We start from the raw sequence: 20,607 nt of genomic DNA on the forward strand, positions 1-20,607 counted from the left end.
GTCTCCATGGGTGTGTTTCTGACCATCAGCCCTACAGAGCCTGGATTCAGATAAAATACATTCACTTGGAGGACACAGGAAGATGGTTCTTATTAATATTTTCTTCTTTTGGAGGCTTAGATTCTAGGTGGAACATTAAGTGCATCACTTGGCCTTTTGCCCATTTTAATTAAGTTGATACCTTTTATCTGTGGCATAAGCACTGACATCTCAAAACTAGCCATGGAAAAAAGAACACATTATTATTAAGGGCCCCCATGACAACTCTGGGAGCCCGCTTCTGTAGCTGGGACTTCCAAGTTTGCCACAGTGAAGACCTCAGGACAGCTGAAAGAGCCATGCCAGATTATATTTGTGTATTCTCTGCTTAGAACTTTATTGTGAATGAATTATGGAGAAAATGCAGTCTCACAGAAGGACAGACAGGAACTCCCTTTCCTTTGTTGGTCTAAAGAACCACTGGCCACTTGTCCCCAGCGGCTGGAGCTTGGCCAAATACATTTATTTAGTGCAGGATCCATTCGGGTGGTACACTGGGAACATCTTTATGCCTCCTTGTGCATTCTTGACTGAATGGAAGAGCTTTGAAAGCACTGAAGTTGTCCAATGATATGATATTACTGAACTGGTTCCCTGGTTCAGGGAGGAGCGATACCTTGATCAGACTTGTAAGAAACGGGAGCAAAGTGCATTTATTCAGTGGCTCAAGTGTGTTGATAAACTTACTGGTCCACCCAACTGAGAAATGCTGCTGGAGCCTCCCACGGTATGACTGCCTGTACTCTCACATATACTTAATGTTTGGTGTGTGTGTGTGTGTGTGTGTGCAAGCGTGTGTGTATATACACATACATGTGTATTTTCCTTTTATTTGAAAAGTTTGTTGTTGTGGCGGTGATGGTGGTAACATTCAAACAGCACAAAACAGTACATGATAAAAGTAACCTCAAAGTGGTGGCGAATGTGCCTGCCAATGCAGGAGACACAAGAGACATGGGTTCAATCCCTGGGTTGGGAAGATCCCCTGGAGGAGGAAACAGCAACGCACTCCTGGAAAATTCCGTGTGGACAGATGAGCCTGGTGGGCTACAGTCCAGGGGTCGCAAAGAGTTGGATGCAACTGAGCACACACCCACGCAACCTCACTCCCACCACAGAGACACTTGTTTACAGTTTAACACGTGTCCCTGCTACGCATTTTTGTGCAGATACAAGCATTCACGCATATGCATACCCTCTTCTGTCTCCTGAATAAGCACCTACTCTACCCACTTTCTGAACCTTGTTTTTCACAGTTTGCGTCTTGCAACTCGTTCTGTGTGAATGCACAGAGGTACAATCAGCCTTGGTCCTGCCGTCTTTGTGCGCATTGTGGTTTTGTTTTCAATGCTTTCTAAAAGTCGTTCAGAGGGTGGCAGCGTTTTGGAGCTTTTTTTGAGTGTTTTAGTCCTCTTTGTATTTTTTTTATCTGTATAACTGCGCGGAAGCCTTTTGCCCCAGCTCTGCATTCTTTCTTCTTATGATGGAGTTTTCACTTCTGCAGTGGCTTCATTTTTCTCTTCTGTTGCTTCTGTGAATTTGGCAGGCTTCCTTTTATGCTCTTTTGTTTGCTTATCTCCTTGTTGAGGTCTTTATTTGTTCTTTGAGGTCTGAGTTCAGAGAAGTCTTGTTTTGGTTAACACAGTCATCATGTTCATTTCCTTAGTTGCATCATTTTGCCTTTTTTTCTTTTTTAATTGAGATCTTTCCAGACCAGGGAGCAAACCTGTGTCTCCCGCATCGGATTCTTTACCTCTGAGCCACCAGGGAAGCCCAGTGGCATCATTCTGGGGGCATATATTTTTCACCCACATTTGGTCACTTTTCTTTCCTCCTTTCCTGAGGGATTTTTGCCTCTGGCTCTTCCCAGGAGACCCTCAATTTTGAAAGAGTTTATGTTCCCAGAGCCAGTTGTTTGCTGACCCACGATGCTGGGAGTTGCCAGAGCTGAGTTGGTGGAACCCGTCTGCTGGATCTTGCCTCTCATTTCTGGGCACTTTCTCACTAACATTGTGCCCCAGGGTGGAGTGGCGTGTCTGCCGTGAAGCCCAAACCACACAGTTCCTCTTCTCAAGATCATGGCTTCCACCCTCCTGCTGACGAATCGGCCCCAGGACTGACTTAGCAGTCGGGAGTGCAGGCTTGGAGTGAGATGCCCAAGATCCATAATTTGGCAGCTGCCCTACTTTCAACTTGCGTGGCTTGAGGCCATTTACTTAGTCTCTTTGTATCTCAGTCTCCTCTCTAGAATGAGCGGAGTAGCTCTTCTCTGAGGGTTGTTGGGAGGATGAAGTGAGCCGGCACTCCTAAGGCACATAAATGTCACCTGGCCGATGTTGACACCTAGGAGGTCCTCCTGCCATCACCAACACCAATCCTTTTGCCTCTTCCCCCGCTGCTGAAAGATTGCTTTGGGCAAAGATGGCGGGCCTGTGCATCTCTCCCAGGACACCTGATGGCATCAGAGGGGCCCAGACTTGTGCTCCCAGACCCTCCTGGTGCCTCCTGAGGAGCTGCATTAAGACAGGATCAATGTGGCCTAAGTCCTGCCTGCTGCCCCTTTGTCCCTCTGCTTCCCTCCTCCCTGCACAGGTCCAGTGTTCACCAGGCTCGGCAGCTCCTCTGCAAACCCAGTGTTTCAGGCCTGGGACGACTTTAAACTTCTTCAAAGAGTATTTTCCTTCCACTTTTTTTCTGTTTGTTTCCAAAACAAAATGAGGACAACTCCTGAAGATGTTTATGAAAGAGGCTGCAGGTTTTGAAAAGGATACTGAGTTTGAGTCAGGAAGGTGGTTCTGTGTTCATCAGGCCCCTGCCCTGCCTGCTGGCGTCCTTGACTGTTCATGTTGCCGTTAGTCCCTTGGTTGCGTCCGACTCTTTGCTACCCTATGGTCTGTAGCCTGCCAGGCACCTCTGTCCATGGGATTCTCCAGGCAAGAATTCTGGAGTGGGTTACCATGCCCTCCTCCAGGGGGGTCTTCCCAACTCAGGGATCAAACTCACATCTCTTAAGTCTCTGCATTGGCAGGCAGATTCTTGACCACTAGCGCCACCTGGGAAGCCCCGTGACTGTTTATCCTGGAACAAATATGTACTGAATGGTTGCTGGGACTTGATAATGCTCCAGAGGAGAGGGAGGCACCAGGGAATCACACCTAGTCCAGATCATGGAGTTTCCAGCCTTGTTGTGGAGACAGAAAATTCACCGTGTAAGACCATAGGTGTAATGAGCCCAGTGACACAGGAATGAGACCGTGATACAGGACTACTCCCTATGGTACAGGGCTGAGTGCTCTTATACAGGACCGAGTGCTGTGATACAGGGTCATGATGCAGGATTAGGGATATGTCGAGATCTCCATCCTCTCCGCCCTGATGAAGCATCTGTGGGCCCACCCACCTCCAGCGGCTCCGTGCCCACTTTCCCTGTATGCAGTACAAACAGTATTATTTTCTCCATGTGACTTGGTGAGAAAAGGGCTCAGAAGCACTGCCACAGGGTGAATGAGTGTCCAAGGGACATGATAGAGGGCACCTTGGTTAATGACCTGAAGAAGTACCTTGAAGTTAGCATTGGGTGATTTCTGGGGTAAGCAGGGAGGTAAGATTATACTCTAGCTTTTTCTTCCCATTCAGGGAAATGCTAGCAAATCACATTAATATCTGATGGTCTGGGAGACTCAGGACAGATATTGGTAAAAGGGAAGCAGTAGCCGCTTATTGTTGGGGGTGAGGAGCCTGTCCCCTGACCACCTTCCAGGGCCAGAGTTATTCCTCACCAGTGACTAGATGCGGTTGGTGCAGGGGAGACTCAACCAGCCGAGCCTGCAGTGAGATGGCTTGTGGAGGACTGGTGAGTGCCGGGAGGACTGGGATGAGCACAGGAGATGCGTGGGTCTTCCAGACCATCAGAGGAGCCCAGGTAGCAAGGGTTGGGACGTTTCCCCACCTCAATATTATACAGACATGCCCCCCTCTGCCGAATATTTTCACAGCCTCTAATAAGTGCTTGGCCTGCTGCTTCCCGGTGGTATTACCCAGTAGTCACACACTCGCAGGCCTGGCTCTCCAGGACTCGGCAGGTACGTGCACACCTTCCTGTCTCTGGACAAGGACACTACGTGTTAGAAATGTGAATATGTGTGACCATGTAGGAGGCTCCCAAGGAGCCTCTACCCAGGGGGAGCCTCAGTCACTGGAGGGGGCTGCTTCTACAGGAAATTCGATCTGGGCTGGACTGGACACTTTCGGTGCAGCATCTCATTCACCCTCGCGACTTGTTGAGGGTGGTGCTCCTCTTTTTCAGTTAAGTACGTTGTTCAGAGATACACATCTTAATAAGTGGAAGCCCGAGGAGCCTGGATCCACTGATGTCATGAAGTGTTTCTAGAGCGGTGGCAGCCCCCTCTAGCCCCATCCCTCACCAGGTCCCGCTTGTTTTGTATCCAGACCCCTCCTGCCCACCCACTTACCATGCTCCCTGCCTTTGGCCTGCAATTGCCTCTGAGATGAAGGGCGTTTTGAAAGGCAAAACCAGTCTTTAGACTAAGACCTGTATGTTTCTGGTTCTTAATCTATATAGTGTAAATAGCATGTTTGAGAAGAAAGAGACTAAGAAGGTATTTGTTGTGGCTTTTTTTGTACTTGGGGAGTTAGGGGCAATGTATATATTTGGGGAGTGTTGCCCACCATGGGTCTATGGGCTCTGGGAAGTGACTCTTTCCCCATTTCCTCTTAAGAATGTTTCCTGTTTCTCTTGTAGTGAAATGATTAGGACTGATTAGTAAGTGTGATGGAAGTTTAGAGGTTGGCACATCCAAATATGGATTTTCTGGATAATAAAGATCAGGGTAAGTGCTACGGCTACCAGAAATTCTTTGGCCTCAGAGGAGAACATCAATAAAGCCCACTGATGGAGCTTCTTTGAAATATTACACAATTTCTCAGGGTATTAAATGTGATTTGAAAATGTGTTAAAATTAAAACATTTTAAATGTTTTAAAGTGTGTTAAGGCAGCCCATGTGTCCTCAGTCACTAAGGCGTGTCCAACTCTTTGTGACCCAATGGACTGTAGCCTGCCAGGCTTCTCAGTCCATGGGATTTCCCAGGCAAGAATATTGGAGTGGGTTGCCATTCTCTTCTCCAAAGGCAGCCCATGGTAACGGAGGATTTAGAGGTTTCTTAAAGATAAATGCATTTGGTTTACTAGTGTGAATTGTGTGTTTTAATTCCTGGTCCCCCCGAAATCAAGATGGGTTAGTTAAGTTTTGTTTTTGCACAGTCTGAACCCACCATGTTGGCTTTTTTCCTCTAATTGCATTATTATGTCTTTTATATTTTATAAATTATATATATATATATATACAAGTAAAATTCAAATATCACAAATAGAGCCAAATTCCTCCTCGATCACAACTCCCAACACAGAATGTTTCATCTGTTGTGCATTTGCTTTTATCTCATTAAAGTTTTTCAATTCTATCATTTCTCCTCTTCACCATATTGTCCTAAAATTTTTCATTTTTTAAAACCAAACAAAATGTGCTGATATTTTTAAAAGTAAAATAGTGTTTAAAAGTATTATAATATAACCATCTCCTGCTTTCCAGAGGCAATGGCTTTCAAATCTTTTAGCTTTTTCTTCAGATATTTAAATATCTGGAGATTAATCATATTCATCTCTTTCTCCTGTTCTTCAGTTTGTAGATATTATCTATTGACTCCCTGTATGAGGGATGAGGGGATTCCCTGGTGGCTCAGACAATAAAGGATCTGCCCGCAATGAGGCAGAGCTGGGTTCAATCCCTGGGTTAGGAAGATCCCCTGGAGAAGGGCATGACAACCCACACCAGTATTCTTGCCTGGAGAATCTCATGGACAGAGGAGCCTGGCAAGCCACAGTCCATAGGGTTGTAGAGAGCTGGACACGCCTGAGTGACTTTTACACACACACATTCACACACATGAGGGGTGTGGATTCAGCTTTCTTGTATCACCTTCTTTCATTCCATTCTTCTCCCCAGTTTTATCTCATCATTAAAAACATTAAGTCCCTAGTCAATATTTTGATCTTTATAACAGGTAAATATTTCTTACTACTGAACAAATAATGTTTATGACTATGATTACCTTTACTTTCACGAGTAACTTTTGTTTTTCTTAGAGTTAAAAATGATATCATTTAAAAGGAAAAAAAAAAAGATGCTTAGTTGTTTTTAAACATATGATTGGAGGGTTGCAACTTGGAGCCCCACCCGCTGGCCTCCAGGTTTGAGAGAGGGGCTGGGGACTGAGTTAATCATTGGTCACGCCTACATGCTGAAACCTCCATCGAAATTCCTGAACTGTGGGGTTCAGAGAGCTTCTGTGTGGGCGAACACATAGAGGTGCTGCATTCCTTCCGTTTAGCTCTTCCTGAGTTGTATCCTTAGTAATAAATGGGTTATAGTAAGAAAAGAGCTTTCCTGAGTCCTATGAGCTATTCTAGGAAATCATCAAACTCCAGTAAGGGGTCATGGGGATCCCAGATTTATAGCAAGTTGATCAGAAGTATGGGAGGCCTGGACTTGCAGTTGGCTTCTGAAGTGGGGGAGGGGCCATCCTGTGGGACTGGGTCCTTAATCTGTGTGGTGTGTGCTGACTCCAGGTAATCAGTGTCAGAAGTGTCGATGTGAGTGGAGTGGAGAAAAACAGTGCTTTTCTTTTAGTGTCCCTTGAGCAGTGTAAGGGCATTAGAGAGTTTTAAGCTAGAGGAGTACATTTTCAGCTTTGCATGAAAAAAAGTATTCTCTGGCTACTGTGCGGAGAGTGCCTTGCAAGGGGGGCAAGAACGGAAGCAAGGTAACCAGTGAGGAGGCCATCGCAGAGGTCAAGGAGGGGAGAACGTATCAGGTAGGACTCAAGGGCAGGTGGTGACGATGAAAAGAAGTAGATGGATTGAAGAGATTGTCTAAGATGTGAATATACAAGACTCAGCACTTGATTGGATGTGAGTGTGGAAAACATCTTCCTGAATCTTTTCTGGACCCCTTTATTTCTTGCCTGTTGCCACTAAGTCAAATCAAAGGTATGTAATGACCTCCTCATTCCTGTGCTAACAAGAGTGTTTGCAGGGGGTGTCCTCCTGGAGCTGCCGTCCTTACTTTAGAGCTGAAGGAATGCAGAGCACAGAGGGGAGGCACCTGTCCAGGTTTCCACAGGGTCCCACGCAGTGCGGGCGGAACTAGGCTTGGGACCAGGCAGTCTGCTCCGTGGATCATGCATTTCCTAATCCTACAGTCTAGCCCCATCCCTTGGTACCTTGTGCATGAGTGACCGCCACCCACTTCTCAGGTCTCCCACATCCTTCAGTCTTCCCTCTAGTTCATTTCCACTTACAGTGCCAGACACATCTTTCCCTAACTCCATTTCCACCCTTCCATGTGCCTGATCCAGAACCACCGTGACCCACTTTTGCCTTTTTAATAAAACCCTCAAGTGTCTGATTTTAGGGCCATCTATGATCTGACCCACTCTACCAATGCAATCTACTTCCTCACTTTTCTTTTGCAGAAGAATTTAAGAGGGGCATGCATTTGTATCATTTTAACTGTTTATATAATTTAGATATCTCATTGGTCTGCAGCATAGTTTGAGTCAAGAGTTGCACTGAAGTAATAGATTAATGGTAGGCTTTCCCTTAATCATATCAAAATGCAATGGCATCTTTCCATTCATTTTAAGAGTGTTTTTCCTCTGAGGTAAGAGATGTTTGTGAGTCTAGGCCAAATACCTTTAAGAACCCAAGACCTAAGCAGAGGCGTGTACCTGGAAAGGGACTATTTGCAACAGTTGCTCTGGAGAAGCCCCTGACCCTTGACTACTCAGCTAAATATGGGGTCTCAGGGGCCCTACTGTTATCAGTTATCATAACTGCAGGGGAACTTGAGAAATCAGACAGAATTCCCCTGGGAAGTTAGAAGTGAAGAAAGTGTGGGTGAGGCAGAGGCACTCCTTACCTGCTCCCGGCCGAAGCTTCTGAGGTGCCTCAGTCCACCGATACATGATTTTCTGCCATTTCTTGGCAAAAATGGCAACTGGTGATGCTGTTCTGAAGAGATTGTAGCAGAAGGGTGCAGAAGCAGATCAAATTATTGAATATCTTAAGCAGCAAGTTGCTCTTCTTAAGGAGAAAGCAATTTTGCAGGCAACTTTGAGAGAAGAGAAGAAACTTCGAGTTGAAAATGCTAAATTGAAGAAAGAAATTGAAGGATTGAAACAAGAGCTAATTAAGGCAGAAATTCAAAATGGAGTAAAACAAATACCATTTCCATCTGGTACTCCACTAAAAACAGATTCTACAGTTTCTGAAAATGAGATACAATCTATACCAATAACAACCATATCTTTTGGTGCTAAAGAGCAAGTAAAAGGAGGAGGAGAAGAAGAAAAGAAGATGAAAGAGAAAGCTGAAAAGAAAGGAGAGAAAAAGGAGAAAAAACAGCAACCAGTAGCAGGAAGTGCTGACTCTAAGCCTGTTGATGTTTCCCATCTGGATCTTCAAATTGGTTGTATCATCACTGCCAGAAAACACCCTGATGCAGATTCTTTGTATGTAGAAGAAGTAGATGTTGGAGAAACAGCCCCAAGAACGGTGGTCAGTGGCCTGGTGAATCATGTTCCTCTTGAACAGATGCAAAATCGGATGGTGGTTTTACTTTGTAACCTGAAACCTGCAAAGATGAGGGGAGTAGTATCTCAGACAATGGTGATGTGTGCAAGTTCACCAGAGGAAGTAGAAATCTTGGCACCTTCTGATGGATCTGTTCCTGGGGACAGAATTACTTTTGATGCTTTCCCTGGAGAGCCCGACAAGGAGCTGAATCCTAAGAAGAAGATTTGGGAGCAGATCCAGCCTGATCTTTACACTAATGATGTATGCGTGGCTACATACAAAGGCGCTCCCTTTGAGGTGAAAGGGAAGGGAGTGTGTAGGGCTCAAACTATGGCCAACAGTGGAATAAAATAAAACACTTCAGTTTCTGAAATACATTAGAGAAAACAATAAAAAGAAATAACATTTGTCACTCATAGCTAAAAAAAAAAAAGCGTGGCTGAGGTTGTATGTGGGGAGCTCAGGGTACGTGCTGGGGAGAAGGGAAACCAGTGGCCCTGACCTGCTGAGGAGGGACTTGGCGTGATTCTCAAAGGTTCCTGGGAGGTGGGTTGTCCTAGCGCTGGACACTTAAAGGGAAAAGCTGGCAGATGGCTGGGTCAGCATTTGCTGATGTGAAGGCCAGTACTGAGAGAGGGAAGCCACAGGACTGTTTGAAAAGTGATCAAGATGGTGACTGATAAGTGTGCAGATTCACTCAGGCAGATGGACACTTGTTGTATGTGGAGGGGCGATATAACATGGTACCTTACCCTGATATTATGGTGGCAACATGATGGCCACATCATTTATCCAGGTGAAGTGAAGTGGGAGTTGCTGTCATGTCCGACTCTTTGTGATCCCATGGACTATACAGTCCATGGAATTCTCCAGGCCAGAATACTGGAGTGGGTAGCCTATCCCTTCTCCAGTGGATCTTCCCGACCCAGGAATTGAACCAAGGTCTCCTGCATTGCAGGCAGATTCTTTACCAGCTGAGCTACCAGGGAAGCCCAATTTATCCAAACTTAGACACTAAAAAAAAAATGAAACCCTATGATGATCTTTTATTTTTCCATATGTATGTGTGTATTTTTGGCTGCGCTGGGTCTTCGTTGCTGCACCTGGGCTTTCTCTAGTTGCGGCAGGTGGGGGCTACTCTCTAGCTGCAATGTGCGGGCTTCTCATTACAGTGGTTTCTCTTGCTGCAGAGCAGGGGGTCTAGGCATGCGGGCTTCAGTAGTGGAGGTTCTCTGGCCCTAGAGAACAGGCTCAGTACTTGTGCTGCCTGGGCTTGCCGCGTGGCATGTGGAATCTTCCCAGACTAGGGATCATATCCATGTCCCCTGCACTGGCAGGCGGATTCTTAACCACTGGACCACCAGGGAAGTCCCCTTAGACACTTAGAAAGGAGAGCTATAATTGTTATGCTTACATTTGTCTGCTCAGGCTGCTGTAACCGGTAGCTTAAAGAACTGAAATTCCAAAAACTGTGAGAAATACATTTCTTCTTTGTGCACATGTACAGAGAGCAAACTTTCTGGTGTCTCTTCTTACAAGAACACTAATCCCATCATGAGGACAGGACCTCACTTAACCCTGCTGCTGCTGCTGCTAAGTCACTTCAGTTGTGTCCAACTCTGGGCGACCCCATAGATGGCAGCCCACCAGGTTCCCCCTTCCCTGGGATTATCCAGGCAAGAATACTGGAGTGGGTTGCCATTTCCTTCTCCAATGCATGAAAGTGAAAAATGAAAGTGAAGTCGCTCCGTCGTGTCTGACTCGTATTGACGCCATGGACTGCAGCCTGCCAGGCTCCTCCATCCACGGGATTCTCCAGGCAAAAGAGTACTGGAGTGGGGTGCCATTGCCTTCTCTGCACTTAACCCTAGTCACTTCCTAAGGCCCCATCTGTAACAGCATCACACTAGAGGTTAGGGCTCCATATGAATGAGGGCGTGGGGCACCAGAGACACAAACATTCACTCCAGAGCAATGCAGGAGCAACCTTCCTGGGCCAGCCAGGAGAAAAGTCCACCATATTTGAGCCTAGGCCCTGGATCATGCAGATCTGGCCTTGAGTCCTGCCTCTGCTACCAAATGGCAGTATGTCCTAGAGGTGAGTTACTTAACCTTTGTGAACTTTTACTACATCTGAAAAAGGGGGCTTTACAATTTTTATTTTATTGAATTATAGCTGATTTACAGCATTGTGTTAATTTCTGTTATGTATCAAAGTGCCCATCTTCACATGAAATGTTCCCTTGGTATCTCTAATTTTCTTGAAAAGTTCTCTAGTCTTTCCCTTTCCATTGTTTTCCTCTATTTCTTTGCATTGATCACTGAGGAAGGCTTTCTTATCTCTCCTTGCTATTCTTTAGAACTCTGCATTCAAGTGGGTATATCTTTCCTTTTCTCCTTTGCCTTTCACTTCTCTTCTTTTCTCAGCTATTTGTAAGGCCTCCTCAGACAACCATTTTGCCTCTTTGCATTTCTTTTTCTTGGAGATGGTCTTGATCCCTGCCTCCTGTACAATGTCATGAACCTCTGTCCATAGTTCTTCAGGCACTGTCTATCAGATCTAATCCCTTGAATCTATTTCTCACTTCCACTGTATAATCATAAGGGATTTGATTTAGGTCATACCTGAATGGTCTAGTGCTTTTCTCTACTTTCTTCAATTTAAGTCTGAATTTGGTAATAAGGAGTTCATGATCTGAGCCACAGTCAGCTCCTGGTCTTGTTTTTGCTGACTATATAGAGCTTCTCTATCTTTGGCTGCAAAGAATATAATCAATGTGATTTCAGTATTGACCATCTGGTGATGTCCACATGTAGAGTCTTCTCTTGTGTTGTTGGAAGAGGGTGTTTGCTATGACCAGTGCATTCTCTTGGCAAAACTGTTAGCGTTTGCCCTGCTTCATTTTGTACTCCAAAGCCAAACTTGCCTGTTATACAAAGATCATTCTGTAGTTTTTGAGATTGCACCCAAGTACTGCATTTTTGGACTCTTTTGTTGACTATGAGGGCTACTCCATTTCTTCTAAGGGATTCTTGCCCACAATAGTAGATATAATGGTCATCTGAATTAAATTCGCCCATTCCAGTCCATTTTAGTTCACTGATTTCTAAAATATCAATGTTCACTCTTGCCATCTCCTGTTTGACCAATTCCAGTTTGCCTTGATTCATGGACCTAACATCCCAGGTTCCTATGCAATATTGCTTTTACAGCATCAGACTTTACTTTCATCACCAGTCACATCCACAACTAGGCCTTGTTTTTGTTTGGGCTCCGTCTCTTCATTCTTTCTGAGTTATTTCTCCACTCTTCTCCATTAGCATATTGGGCAGCTACTGACCTGGGGAGTTCATCTTTCAGTGTCCTATCTTTTGCCTTTTCATACTGTTCATGGGGTTCTCAAGGCAAAAAAGGGGAACATTTCATGCAAAGATCAGCACAATAAAGGACAGAAAGATATTAACAGAAGCAGAAGATATTAAGAAGAGGTGGCAAGAATACACAGAAGAACTATACAAAAAAGATCTTCATGACCCAGATAATCATGATGGTATGATCACTCACCTAGAGCCAGACATCCTGGAATGCGAAGCCAAGTGGGCCTTAGGAAGCATCACTATGAACTGTGATGTAGAGGTAATGAAATTCCAGTTGAGCTATTTCAAATCCTAAAACATGATGCTGTGAAAGTGCTGCACTCAATATGCCAGCAAATTTGGAAACCCAGCAGTGGCCACAGGACTGAAAAAGGTCAGTTGTTTTCATTCCAATCCCAAAGAAAGGCAATGCCAAAAAATGTCCAAACTACTATACAATTGCACTCATCTCACACACTAGCAAAGTAATGCTCAAAATTCTCCAAGCCAGGCTTCAACAGTACATGAACTGTGAACTTTCAAATGTTCAGGCTGGATTTAGAAAAGCCAGAGGAACCAGAGATCAAATTGCCAACATCCGTTGGATCATAGGAAAAGCAAGAGAATTCCAGAAAAACATCTACTTCTGCTTTATTGACTACACCAAAGATTTTGACTGTGTGGATCACAACAAACTGTGGAAAATACTTAAAGAGATGGGAATACCAAACCACCTGACCTGCCTCCTGAGAAATGTGTATGCAGGTCAAGAAGCAACAGTTAGAACCAGACATGGAACAACAGACTGTTTCCAAATTGGGAAAGGAGTACGTCAAGGCTGTATATTGTCACCCTGCTTATTTAACTTCTATGAAGAGTACATCATGCGAAATGCTGGGCTGGATGAAGTATAAGCTGGAATCAAGATTGCCAGGAGAAATATCAACAACCTCAGATATGCAGATGACACCACCCTTATGGCAGAAAGTGAAGAGGAACTAAAGAGCCTCTTGATGAAAGTGAGAGGAGAGTGAAAAAGCTGGCTTAAAACTCAACATTAAGAAAGCTAAGATCAAGGCATCTGGTCCCATCACGTCATGCAAATAGGTAGGGAAACAATGAAAGTAGTGACAGACTTTATTTTCTCGGGCTCCAGATGGTGACTGCAGCCATGAAATTAAAAGATGCTTGCTCCTTGGAAGAAAAGCTATGATCAACCTAGACAGCACATTAAAAAGCAGAGACATTACTTTGCCGACAGTGGTCCCTCTAGTGAAAGCTATGGTTTTTCCAGTGGTCATGTATGGATATGACAGTTGAACTATAGAGAAAGCTGAGCATTGAAGAACTGATGCTTTTGAACTGTGGTGTTGGAGAAGACTCTTGAGAGTCCCTTGGACAGCAAGATCAAACCAGTCAATCCTAAAGGAAATCAGTCCTGAATATTCATTGGAAGGACTGATGCTGAAGCTGAAACTCCAATACTGATGTGAAGAACTGACCCATTGGAAAAGACCCTGATGCTGGGAAAGATTGAAGGCAGGAGGAGAAGGGGACACCAGAGGATGAGATGGTTGGATGGCATCACCGACTCGATGGACGTGAGTTTGAGCAAGTTCCGGGAGCTGGTGATGGACAGGGAAGCCTGGCGTGCTGCAGTCCAGGGGGTTGCAAGGAGTGGGATATGACGGAATGACTGAAGTAGACTAGATAGCAAAGTGACTCAGTTGTGCATATATATATCTTTCTCATATCCTTCTCTGTTATGGTTTACCACGGAATATTGAGTATAGTGCCTTGTGCTGAACAATAGGGCATTGCTGTTTACCCTTTCTCCATTTACTGCTAGTCCCAAACTCCTAATGCTTCCTTCTGCCTTCTTTCTGCTACCCTCTCCCTCGGCAACCACATGTCTGTGAGTCTGTTTCTGTTTCATAGACATGTTCATTTGTGTTGTATTTTAGATTCCACATATGAGTGATATCCTATAGTATTTGTCTTTCTCTGTGTGACTTATGTCTCTTTTCATAATCTCCAGGTTCTTCTATGTTGCTGCAAATGGCATTATTTCATTCCTTTTATGGCTGAGTAGCGTTCCGTTGTATATATGTACCATATCTTTATCCATTCATCTGTTGATGAACATTTAGGTTGCTTCCATGTCTTGGCTATTGTAGGTAGTGCTGCAGTGAATATAATGGTATAAGTATCTCTAAAAAGGGGGCTTAACCAGTGTATATTCCTCATGGAATTGTATGAGAATTGCATTAACTACTATATCTATATCTGAAGCAGCACAGAGCACAGCTATCAATATTGTGGTCTAACAATAGATTTATATGTAATAAATACACAGATATTATATTCACTCATAAATAAGATGCTATCTCTGCATGTTGACTGTATATATAAATATAACACATTCACAAACATACACTGTTTTGTGGACCAACCCTTTGCATTTGGGAAACAGCAGCCTTTCTCTTCTAAAGTACTCGAGTTCGGAATCATAGCCATTTAGTAATTGTAAGCAGGTGGGCTCAGGGTGGGGGTGGTTAAAATTTAACCATTATTCAAGGCTTGCCCTTGGATAATAAAATTGGGAGAAAATAAGCCTGTCACTAAGGTGATGGGCCTTTTGAGGTACCTGGCAGTGTGGCTGGGCTTCCCTGGCGGCTCAGCTGATGAAGAACCCACCTGCCTGTGCAGGAGACATAAGAGATCGGTTCAGTCCCTGGGTGGGGAAGATCCCCTGGAGAAGGAAATGACAACCCACTCCAGTATTCTTGCCTGGGAAATCCCATGGACAGAGGAGCCTGGCAGGCTACAGTCCTTGGGGTCACAAGATTCCCCTGTTCCCTACAAAGCCTGGTGCCTAATCCACTGTGTCTGTGAACTACAGGGGTGGTCAGGAAGACTAAGGAAGGGAAGGGGCTGCCTGTTGAGGGGAAGGGGTCTCAGCGGTCAGCTGACCTGAGCCCCAACCCCACGATCCCCAAGAATCTGCTGATCGGTCATTTGGATCTTCCTTTCCCCAAACTGATTCCAGGAAGGAGGTGACCTGGCTGGAAATTTTCTGGTCACTCGAAAGAGGTACCTCCTCTCGCCTTCCCCCTCCCACCTCCGTCCCCACCCACTGTATTGCTAACCCTAACATTCCGGCTTATATAGTAGGCTCAGAACACAGAAGATTGCGTGGCTCTTTTCTCAGTTCTCCCCCGGAAGTCACATCACTGGTGCCATTCTAAATGCCCAGAAGGGAAGTGAACGTATCGCACACAATGGCTGCGTGAGTCCATGGTGGAACCTGGGATGAGAAGGGCTGTGACCAGGATCAGCCTCCCAGAGAGGAAGCAGTTCTGTGAACTGACAGGAACCCGTTTGGGAGGTGCTGAGAACAGCCACCCCCAGACACAGCTGCACTGGGAGGCCCGCATGGTCAGCCACTGACCCTTGCCCCTGCCTTGCCCGAGGTCCCTCTTGCTGAGCACCAACCTCAGCGTCATGCTTCCCTCAGCTCTGATGGGCTTCCCATGTCACTGGCATGTCTCTGACCTTCTAGAACACTCTATCCGAGAGGTTCACAGGTCCCTGGATTCCCAGTCACCTCTGGCACACACAGGTCCCCTGAAGAAGGCTGGAATGCATGTGTGCAGGCACGGCTGCGCTGAGCTGGGGTGTGGGCCCTCAGCTGGTGCCATTCAACCAGATGGAGACGATTCCCCACACGAGCCTCATGATTTGCAACTTCAGAGTTTTGTTTAGCAGGAGCTTAAATTACCACCTATCACAAACTTGTAGAAATGCCTGGAAATATTCAAAATGAGAGTTAAAATCTGAGATGACCAAGAGTCATGTAGATGATTTTTATCAAAAGCTTTTTTCCTAAAATGGATGCCTTTTTTTACCTGGAAATTATTCAAGTTGCATGTCATTGCTTTGCCTGGACTCCTCTCCACCCCCTCTTCACTCCCACCTCACCCCCTTAAACCAATCCCCTCAGTCTCTGCACTGGGCTTTCGTGTGCTTTGGACACTGTGTGCCCTGAGAGCCCAGAGAGGGAGCCGACTGCCCCCCACAGAAGGGTGCCAAAGCTTATTGTGCTTCTTTCTGCTTACAGGACACATTCAGCATTGCCACCAAGAAAGCGTCTCTGGATATATTTCTGCCTGATGGAAGGAGCATTAAAGTCGAAATTCTAACATCAGATACTGCCGAAAGAGTCCTGGAGGTAAATTCGATTTAAGTTCCAGCCCCAGACCTGAATTTAGGAATCATTCTGTTTGAAGGCAGGGACAGTTACCTTCTGGAAGCTTCCTGCCTGTCATTTTATTCTGGATGACTCATTTGTAGAGACAAGAGACTGATGGAGAAATTATCTGAGTGACTGATGGAAGAATCTCAGCTACAGCCAATCTCTGGGATCTCTTCGGTTTTCCCCACTGCCCGTGGGCTGGTGTTGGTTCCCTGGAACTCAGCCAGGCGTGTGCCTCCTGCAAAAACTCAAAGTCCTTTATTATGGGATGTCCATGGTTGGGAGCAGGATGGAGGATGGAGCCCAGATGAGTCTATCCAGGGAGACTGATGTCAGGTTCTGGCAGAGAACGACAGTGGGGTTATCAAAGCCAGAAAGACTGCTCCCTTCTCTGATGCAGGGAAAACTCCGGAAACCAACGCCCAGCATTTCTAATCATGGGTGCACAGGGCCAGCCCCGTGTTTCACTCAGTTCTCTAAGGACCCAGAGGATGGGACCCAGAAAGCATTCTTCTTTCTCCAGATGCAGCCATAACTAACCTGGCCCCTGTGGCCTCTCCTCCCTCAACTGAGCTGTGGAGAGGACTCCTGGGTTGGCTCCCAGGTCCCTCTCCTATGGAGGGTTTTAGTTTATCAACTTAAATAGGAAGGTAAAATCAGGCATCTCAAGATTGTCAAGAAGATGCATGTAATCGGGAAATAGCAGAGGAATTGGCAACTGGGGACATACAAACTGGAGAGGTTGCTGGCGTGTCCGCTGAGGGCTTGGAAGAGACTGTATTTCCAGGCTGGGAACGTAAAGAGGGAGAGTTCAGTTAAAGACTGCTGAAACCAAAACAAACAGAGACCGGATTTGAAAATTCCCTGAGCAGACAAAACCAGTCCAGTCACACAAACAAAGCTCCATTCCACTTATTTCATGAGACCAGCCTGACCTGGGTCATATCGTGTTTGGATCTCTGGAAACCATGAGCAAAATTTCCCAAGGTTAATGTGAGGCAACCCTGGACCAGCTCCCCAGCATTTAAAAATAATTCCAATATTATCAGTTTTCTGTGAATCAGGCATTTGTGAGAAATCAGCCTCTCAGTCCTTAGGGCTTGTCTTTTTGAGGGCACGCTTGTGGGGTTTTCCATTTTATATCCTCCAGTTGCATTTTAGATTGCAATGCTTTCACCAATTCTAACCTTCCAGAGAAACATTCAATGGAGAATAAGAAGTTATGAATAGGAGGGGGTCAGAAAGTTTCTAGGACCTTTCCAAGGACGGGAATTCCCTGTGCTGAAGTCCTGGTGTCGGCTGGCTTCTGAGCTGGTGCTCCCTGCTGGGCGCCCAGCCCTTGAGCCTGCTTTGCCCTGAGACTCTGGGCGCTTCCTGTTGCATCCTGGCTCCCCTTCCCAGCTTGGAGGTTTGAGCTCACTTGCGCCCTTTTGTTTGCACCCTCAGATTAGGAAATACCCCTTCTCTAGGTCTTGCTGTGCTCAAGAATGATAATTTTATAACTTTCTTCCTAACTGAAGTCACCACATACAGCTTTTTCTTGGCTGCTGGATTGCGACCCGTTTGCATGGTATCGGCAGCCACCTAGCTGCTAAATCCATTCACTGAGAAGTTACTATGGTTGCTCCTCCACCTCCTCCTTAGCCCCCCAAATCCTGCTTCCACTACATCCCATCTCTCTGCTATTCATTCACCCTCCCTGTTTCCTCCTTTCCATCCCTATGCCCCTAACAGCCCCCCAAACTAGTTTCCCTGCTTCCAGTCTGGCTCATCTGTACTGATTACTAGAATGATCTTTCTAAAATGCATCAAGGGCTCTTGATGTTGAACACTTGAGGGATCTTATACCGAAAGACCCCAGAACACAAATCACAGGTCCCTAAATTACCCTCCCAGGACGAACAAAGTGGGAGACAGACACACAACAGAAGAAGACAGTGATAGCTGGCGTAGGGAACACAGACTCAGAGAAAGACAGGGATGTAGCTGCAGGGTGTAAGCTAATTTGCAGATGGTTGGACCTGTAGAGACCCGGAGAGCAGCCACCCTGCCTGTAGACACCATTATTGACATGTTTTTCACACACTGGGCTCACTGGCCAAATTAGACATAACTGCAGCTGGAGTCGGCTGCTGCTGGGAATATGGGGTCTCCTATCTTCTGGGGTTAGGTCAAGTCCCAGGTTTAAATTACAGAGCTGCCCCGTCCCAGCTGTTTGAGTCTGGGTAAGTTATTTAATTTTTTGAGTTGATGTCTCAGCAATTATAGCATCAGCAGTGGCGGTTACTGTTCTTCATCAATATTGGTATTGGTACTGATATTAGAAGGAGTGCTGAATAAACACTGAGCAGGGCAGTGAGTCTGGAGGGCTTCCCTTGTAGCTCAGATGGTAAACTGTCTGTCTGCAATGCCGGAGACCTGGGTTCAATTCCTGGATCGGGAAGATTCCCTGGAGAAGGAAATGGCTACCCACTCCAGTATTCTTGCCTGGAAAATCCCATGGACAGAGGAGCCTGGCGGGCTACAGTCCACGGGGTTGCAAGAGTCGGACACGACCGAGCGACTAAGCACACACACAGGGCAGTAAGCCTGGGGTTCCACGATGCCTCCTGTCTTGGCCAGTTTCCCTTTGTAACTAATAGCATAAGATGAATGAGGTACTTTAACCTCAGAAAAATGAACTTCCCCTCTCCCATCACATTGGCTGGTGAGAAATTCAAACCCACGGCATGGACATCCTTGGCACTGGAAGTAAAACAAAGTAAAGGAGTTTCCCTAAAAGGCAAATCGAACACTTGTACTGTGTTGTGCTTAGTCACTCGGTCATGTCTGACTCTTTGTGACCCCACGGACAGAGGAGCCTGCCAGGCGATTCTCCAGGTAAGAATACTGGAGTGGGTTGCCACGCCCTCTTCCAGGGGATCTTTCCAACCCAGGGATCAAACTCAGGTCTCCCACATTGCAGGCAGATTCTTTACCATCTGAGCCACCAGAGAAGTCCGAAAGCAAACACTTGGCCAGGCACTGGTGTGAATTCTCTTCCAGGGAAATTCCATAGCTGGTATAAAATGTAATTTGCATTTTGTAATTAAAAATTATCATCCGTATCTTTTCAAGCCTACTTGTTACCGCTCTCACTTCACCACTCTCATTCCACTTCTCCAGCTATCCTGCTGGGTTCTTTTAAGGACCAGCAACAAAGTAAAATCTCTTTTTATTTTGTATGCATTTGTGCTAATGTAGTTGTACTAGTGGTATTTGAGTTTTGAAGCATCATTAACTTTTGCTAAGAAGGAAATACTATCGTGTCTCTTTTTGTATTGATTTCTCCTCTTGAAAGAAGGTGTTTATCTATGTCTTTATACATTGTAGAAAGCATCTCTGTCCTCTTTCTTCTCACTCCACTATCTTCCTTGGCATGTAAGCTTGCTGTTTTCACTGAATGAGTCAGAGAAGAGAGGAATCTAATTTGAGTGGATGTGGGTCATATTTACTTTAGGAAAGGATGACTTTGCAATCTATTACTACTGGTGCACACTCAGCCCCACACACAGAGGTGCCCTGTGGTTTGGTTTGGACTTTTTGTTTGTTTGCTTATTTTTGCAAGGGCCTAGGGAAAAGAGTAAGGTAGAAAGAAGGAAAATGGGGATAAACATTGAGTAAAAGCTGTGAAAAGTTCCCAAGCTCATGTTTATTTTCAGCACTATATTAAGAAGACTCACTCATACCATCCACCTCTTTAGACTGTCTCTCAAGGCAATTTACACACCTCAGGCAGGAAAAGTACCACTTTGAGTCTAGCATTTATACAACTGCCTAAAAGGTCAGCTCATGAACAGAGCTGTATAGGAGGACCCTCACATGTTGCAGAGGTGGTCCAGCGAATTCAGACTAGGTGTGCAAAGAAATCACCCAGGAACCCTGCCTTAAAGAGGGGTGGGCTGGCTAAGTGGAGAGGGAAAAGGCCAATGGAACAGGAACCTTGGTGAGGGAGGGTGAATGGACGTGAAATGTTACAAGGTTACGGCCTCATGACCAGTGGATACAAATGAAATCATCTGTGTTGAAATGAAAACTGTTTGAAGTAAAGGTCAAAGAGGAATATGAAATAAAGGCAGCCTGTGCCCAGGATCAGAGGTTTTACTGAGCAAAAGCCACATGAGTTAGACTTGACCATCACAGCAGACAGCAGAGAGAAGGAAGCCTGAGGTATCACAGGTGGACATTATCCTGTATACTTTCATATGCCAGCCAAGTGGTGGGGAACATCCCTTTTCCCAGGATCTGGTAATCCAGCCCCTG

At 45.6% G+C, this 20,607-nt stretch overlaps 1 protein-coding gene and 1 pseudogene across 1 annotated transcript in view; both read left to right on the forward strand.

Moving 5' to 3' along the window:
- The window catches only part of SNX31 (sorting nexin 31), an 80,955-nt gene that overhangs the window by 18,679 nt on the left and 41,669 nt on the right, over window positions 1–20,607 (forward strand). Inside the window, exon 5 of the mRNA XM_068984016.1 lies at window positions 16,171–16,281. Within this exon, the coding sequence (XP_068840117.1) occupies window positions 16,171–16,281 (111 nt within the window). The remainder of the gene's footprint in view (window positions 1–16,170; window positions 16,282–20,607) is intronic.
- LOC138088686 (aminoacyl tRNA synthase complex-interacting multifunctional protein 1 pseudogene) lies at window positions 8,082–9,047 on the forward strand (annotated as a pseudogene).

The sequence above is a fragment of the Capricornis sumatraensis genome, chromosome 11 (genome assembly GCF_032405125.1).
Source record: "Capricornis sumatraensis isolate serow.1 chromosome 11, serow.2, whole genome shotgun sequence".
NCBI lineage: Eukaryota > Metazoa > Chordata > Mammalia > Artiodactyla > Bovidae > Capricornis > Capricornis sumatraensis.